The 6,292-nt window shown below is 52.1% G+C and overlaps 1 protein-coding gene across 4 annotated transcripts in view; it reads right to left on the reverse strand.

The window, feature by feature from the left end:
* Positions 1-5,741, reverse strand: part of kif17 (kinesin family member 17) — a 164,113-nt gene extending 158,372 nt beyond the window's left edge. For 3 of the 4 annotated variants that reach the window (XM_072478507.1, XM_072478506.1, XM_072478504.1), the window contains exon 1: positions 5,393-5,741. In XM_072478507.1, coding sequence (XP_072334608.1) covers positions 5,393-5,623 — 231 coding nt within the window. In that variant the 5' untranslated portion in view covers positions 5,624-5,741. The remainder of the gene's footprint in view (positions 1-5,392) is intronic. The other variant, XM_072478505.1, reaches the window with a different exon arrangement.
* Positions 5,742-6,292: the final 551 nt, after the last annotated feature.

The following is a 6,292-nucleotide window of genomic DNA, read 5'->3' on the forward strand; positions in this document are numbered from 1 at the left end:
AGGATAGAGAAATGGTCCTTAGATGGGCAAAGAAAACTCGGAGCAGTAAATGGGAGAACGCGGTGATCCGCGTTTATCAAGACTGGAGTGCGGAGGTGGCGAGAAGGAGGGCGAGCTTTAATCGGGCCAAGGCGGTGCTTCATAAAAAGAAGATAAAATTTGGAATGCTGCAACCGGCAAGACTGTGGGTCACATATCGAGGGAGGCACCACTACTTTGAGACGGCGGATGAAGCGTGGACTTTTATTGTGGAAGAAAAACTGGAATGAGCGGGTTATTAAAAAGAACGTTCGAACAAAGTGGTGGGGCGAATGTGGGGGGCAAAGCGGGGTTTTATGTACTAATCCTGCGATGTGGTAACTTTTCTCTCTCCCACAGGTGGTGATGGGGGGAGGAGGGGAGGTGGAGGAGATGGGGCGTTGGCCATTGGGGGCGGGGCCAAGCTTGGTTCCCGCGCTATGATAATCATGGCGGGAATAGAGAAGCAGGAAGGAGGGGGCGTCGCACGGTGCGAGCCGAGGTCACGGGGGGGAAGCCGAGGTCAGCCAGAGTTTGCTGACTTCTGGGAGCAACACGGGGGGAGTAATTACGCTAGCGGGGGATCTAGCGGGGGGGGGTGGGAGGGGGGAATTACTGGGTTGCTGCTGCTGGGGAGAGGGGGGAGCTGGTATGGGAGAGGATGGGCGGGGGGGCACCGCCTGGGGGAGATACAGCTGCGTGGGAACTGGGTGAGGAGCTGGAAAAAGGTGATGGCTAATCGACAAGGGGGGGGGGGGGGGGGTTAGGAAGCCCCCCAACTCGGCTGATCACGTGGAACGTGAGAGGGCTGAACGGGCCGATAAAGAGGGCACGGGTACTCGCACACCTTAAGAAACTTAAGGCAGATGTGGTTATGTTACAGGCAACGCACCTGAAACTGATAGACCAGGTTAGGCTACGCAAAGGATGGGTGGGGCAGGTGTTCCATTCGGGGCTAGATGCGAAAAACAGGGGGGTGGCTATATTAGTGGGGAAGCGGGTAATGTTCGAGGCAAAGGCTATAGTGGCGGATAACGGGGGCAGATACGTGATGGTGAGTGGCAAACTACAGGGGGAGACGGTGGTTTTGGTAAACGTATATGCCCCGAACTGGGATGATGCCAATTTTATGAGGCGGATGCTAGGACGCATTCCGGACCTAGAGATGGGAAAGCTGATAATGGGGGGAGATTTTAATACGGTGTTGGAACCAGGGCTGGATAGGTCGAAGTCCAGGACTGGAAGGAGGCCGGCAGCAGCCAAGGTACTTAAAGATTTTATGGAGCAGATGGGAGGTGTAGACCCGTGGAGATTTAGCAGACCTAGGAGTAAGGAGTTCTCGTTTTTCTCCTATGTCCATAAAGTCTACTCGCGAATAGACTTTTTTGTGCTGGGTAGGGCATTGATCCCGAAGGTGAGGGGAACGGAGTATACGGCTATAGCCATTTCGGATCACGCTCCACACTGGGTGGACTTGGAGATAGGGGAGGAAACAGGAGGGCGCCCACCCTGGAGAATGGACATGGGACTAATGGCAGATGAGGGGGTGTGTCTAAGGGTGAGGGGGTGCATTGAAAAGTACTTGGAACTCAATGATAATGGGGAGGTCCAGGTGGGAGTGGTCTGGGAGGCGTTGAAGGCGGTGGTTAGAGGGGAGCTGATATCAATAAGGGCACATAAAGGGAAGCAGGAGAGTAAGGAACGGGAGCGGTTGCTGCAAGAACTTTTGAGGGTGGACAGACAATATGCGGAAGCACCGGAGGAGGGACTGTACAGGGAAAGGCAAAGGCTACATGTAGAATTTGACTTGCTGACTACAGGCACTGCAGAGGCACAATGGAGGAAGGCACAGGGTGTACAGTACGAATATGGGGAGAAGGCGAGCAGGTTGCTGGCACACCAATTGAGGAAAAGGGGAGCAGCGAGGGAAATAGGGGGAGTGAGGGATGAGGAAGGAGAGATGGAGCGGGGAGCGGAGAGAGTGAATGGAGTGTTCAAGACATTTTATAAAAAATTATATGAAGCTCAACCCCCGGATGGGAGGGAGAGAATGATGGGCTTCTTGGATCGGCTGGAATTTCCCAAGGTGGAAGAGCAGGAAAGGGTGGGACTGGGAGCACAGATCGAGGTAGAAGAAGTGGTGAAAGGAATTAGGAGCATGCAGGCGGGAAAGGCCCCGGGACCGGATGGATTCCCAGTCGAATTCTATAGAAAATATGTGGACTTGCTCGCCCCGGTACTGACGAGGACCTTTAATGAGGCAAAGGAAAGGGGACAACTGCCCCCGACTATGTCTGAAGCAACGATATCGCTTCTCTTAAAGAAGGAAAAGGACCCGCTACAATGCGGGTCCTATAGACCTATTTCCCTCCTAAATGTAGATGCCAAGGTCCTGGCCAAGGTAATGGCAATGAGAATAGAGGAATGTGTCCCGGGGGTGGTCCACGAGGACCAAACTGGGTTTGTGAAGGGGAGACAGCTGAACACGAATATACGGAGGTTGTTAGGGGTAATGATGATGGCCCCACCAGAGGGAGAAACGGAGATAGTAGTGGTGATGGATGCCGAGAAAGCATTTGATAGAGTGGAGTGGGATTATTTGTGGGAGGTGTTGAGGAGATTTGGTTTTGGAGAGGGGTATGTTAGATGGGTGCAGCTGTTGTATAGGGCCCCAGTGGCGAGCGTGGTCACGAATGGACGGGGATCTGCATATTTTCGGCTCCATAGAGGGACAAGGCAGGGATGCCCTCTGTCCCCATTATTGTTTGCACTGCCGATTGAGCCCCTGGCGATAGCGTTGAGGGGTTCCAAGAAGTGGAGGGGAGTACTTAGGGGAGGAGAAGAGCACCGGGTATCTTTGTATGCGGACGATTTGCTACTATACGTGGCGGACCCGGCGGAGGGGATGCCAGAAATAATGCGGATACTTGGGGAGTTTGGGGATTTTTCAGGGTATAAATTGAACATGGGGAAAAGTGAGTTGTTTGTGGTGCATCCAGGGGAGCAGAGTAGAGAAATAGAGGACCTACCGTTGAGGAAGGTAACAAGGGACTTTTGTTACCTGGGGATCCAGATAGCTAAGAATTGGGGCACATTGCATAGGTTAAATTTAACGCGGTTGGTGGAACAGATGGAGGAGGATTTCAAGAGATGGGATATGGTATCCCTGTCAATGGCAGGGAGGGTGCAGGCGGTTAAGATGGTGGTCCTCCCGAGATTCCTCTTTGTGTTTCAGTGCCTCCCGGTGGTGATCACGAAGGCTTTTTTTAAAAGGATTGAAAAGAGCATCATGGGTTTTGTGTGGGCCGGGAAGACCCCGAGAGTGAGGAAGGGATTCTTACAGCGTAGCAGGGATAGGGGGGGGCTGGCACTACCGAGCCTAAGTGAGTATTATTGGGCCGCTAATATTTCAATGGTGAGTAAGTGGATGGGAGAGGAGGAGGGAGCGGCGTGGAAGAGATTAGAGAGGGCGTTCTGTAGGGGGACTAGCCTACAGGCTATGGTGACAGCCCCATTGCCGTTCTCACCGAGGAACTACACCACAAGCCCGGTGGTGGTGGCTACACTGAAGATTTGGGGACAGTGGATACGGCATAGGGGAAAGACTGGAGCCTTGGGGGGGGTCCCCGATAAGAAACAACCATAGGTTTGCCCCGGGGGGAATGGATGGGGGATATGGAATGTGGCAAAGAGCAGGAATAACGCAACTGAAAGATCTGTTTGTGGATGGGAAGTTTGCGAGTCTGGGAGCGCTGACCGAGAAATATGGGTTGCCCCAAGGGAATGCATTCAGGTATATGCAACTGAGGGCTTTTGCGAGGCAACAGGTGAGGGAATTCCCGCAGCTCCCGACACAAGAGGTGCAGGACAGAGTGATCTCAAAGACATGGGTGGGGGATGGTAAGGTGTCAGATATATATAGGGAAATGAGGGACGAAGGGGAGACTATGGTAGATGAACTAAAAGGGAAATGGGAAGAAGAGCTGGGGGAGGAGATCGAGGAGGGGCTGTGGGCAGATGCCCTAAGCAGGGTAAACTCGTCGTCCTCGTGTGCCAGGCTAAGCCTGATTCAGTTTAAGGTATTACACAGGGCACATATGACTGGAGCACGGCTCAGTAAATTTTTTGGGGTGGAGGATAGGTGTGCGAGGTGCTCGAGAAGCCCAGCGAATCATACCCATATGTTTTGGTCATGCCCGGCACTACAGGGGTTTTGGATAGGGGTGACAAAGGTGCTTTCAAAAGTAGTAGGAGTCCGGGTCGAACCAAGCTGGGGGTTGGCTATATTTGGGGTTGCACAAGAGCCGGGAGTGCAGGAGGCGAGAGAGGCCGATGTTTTGGCCTTTGCGTCCCTAGTAGCCCGGCGCAGGATATTGTTAATGTGGAAAGAAGCCAAGCCCCCGGGGGTGGAGACCTGGATAAATGACATGGCGGGGTTTACAAAGCTAGAGCGGATTAAGTTCGTCCTAAGGGGGTCGGCTCAAGGGTTCACCAGGCGGTGGCAACCGTTCGTCGAATACCTCGCAGAAAGATAGACGGAATGGGAAAAAGAAGGCAGCAGCAGCAGCCCAGGGTGGGGGGTGGGGGGGGGGGGGGGGGGAGGAGGAACCAGAAGGACTCTCAGGGTTGTTAATATATACTGTATAGTATGTATAGGTCGTTGCTACAGATAATTATATATTGGACTGTTAAATTATATTTTTGGAGAGTGTTACTTGTGACAAGGCAGTTGCCAATTAGGGCTAGTTTTCATTTTTGTTATTTATTATTTATTCATTTTTTTTTTTTGTTTATAAAATAGGTCATTGTTATTTGTGTTGTTATAATGTGTAAAGGATGCACAATGTACTGTGTTGGTTGACCAAAAATTTTCAATAAAATATTTAATAAAAAAAAAGAATATCCCTAGTGCAAAAGGAGCTATTTGGCCCATCAGGTCCACACCGCCTCCGGAAGAGCACCCTACCCAGGCCCAATCCCTTGTCCTATCTCTGTAACCCCACCTAACCTGCACATCTTTGGACACTAAGAAGCCATTTAGCATGGCCAGTCCACCTAACCTGTACATCTGTGGACTGTGGGAAGAAACCGGAGCACCCGGAGGAAATCCACGCAGACACGGGGAGAACGTGCAAACTCCATTCAGTCACCCAAGGACGGAATTGAACCTGGGTCCCTGGCGCTGTGAGGCGGCAGTGCTAACCACTGTGACACCTGACCAATACACCTAATGGGCCATTAATAGAGTAATTTGTCTGTTGCTGATCACTGTTGGTGCCAAGCACCAATCTGCATGACACGGTATGTAAACTGTTCCCGCAATGGTTTTGTGATGCAGCCTCCTCCCCCAAGTCCTCTTCCTCTGCTCTTTTACCTCTACCAGCGGATAGGCAATCTCGTTGTACAGTTGCTCCGTGGTGCTCTCTATGTAATAGACACCGTCGAAAGTGAACTGTTTGGGTGGCTCCCCGAGGACCCCGGGTTTCTGGATGAAGCACTGGCCGCGGGCAGCGTCCATGGACACCACCACCTTACAGTTCAGGTCCTTCTCGCGGCTGTTGCTGGGTCTGCAGCGAACCACCACGCGCACCGTCTCCAGGGCCATCCCGCGCCCGGTTGCATACGACTTTAGATTTACCCCCCCCCTGATTAACCTCCCTCCCTTACAGGCTTCCCATCCCGGCGATTCTCCACCAATCCCGGGACCGGGACCCGGCAGCCCAAGCGTCGGTTGCCTCGGCAACAGTCTGGGACCCCTGACGATGCCAGCTTCCGGCCGGTCGCGAGCCACTTCCGGTCCGTCTCTTGCCAACCGTTGCCATGGAGTCCGGGCAGCAGGCCCATTAGCCAGAGTTCAGTGATACTCCTTCTTCATGAGAGGCCCAGAGAGTTTAGCATTTTCTGAGTCTGTATTTTAACACAAATGTGAGTAGGCTATCTAATATCAACACTGGGCAAATGTTTAAAACTTTTGTACAGCCATGCTGTCTAGACTAGGGTGGCATTGTGGAGGAGGAGCACAGAGAGGCAAAGGCGCAAAAAGAATTCACAAGGGTCAGTTAATCATTCTTTGCACTGGGGTGGGGGAAGATCTTCGCAACTAGGAATCAAAACTCCCTGGCTAATCCTGTGGGGTTATGGGTTCAAGTCCCACCACAGGCACTGGTGAAATTTTAATTTAGTTAAGAAATCTGGAATTAAAATGCTAGACTCAGTAATAATGACCACAGAAGTCGTGTCAGTTCTTGTAAAAATCCAACTGGTTCACTCATGT

Source organism: Scyliorhinus torazame, chromosome 16 (genome assembly GCF_047496885.1).
Source record: "Scyliorhinus torazame isolate Kashiwa2021f chromosome 16, sScyTor2.1, whole genome shotgun sequence".
Classification (NCBI taxonomy): Eukaryota; Metazoa; Chordata; class Chondrichthyes; order Carcharhiniformes; family Scyliorhinidae; genus Scyliorhinus; species Scyliorhinus torazame.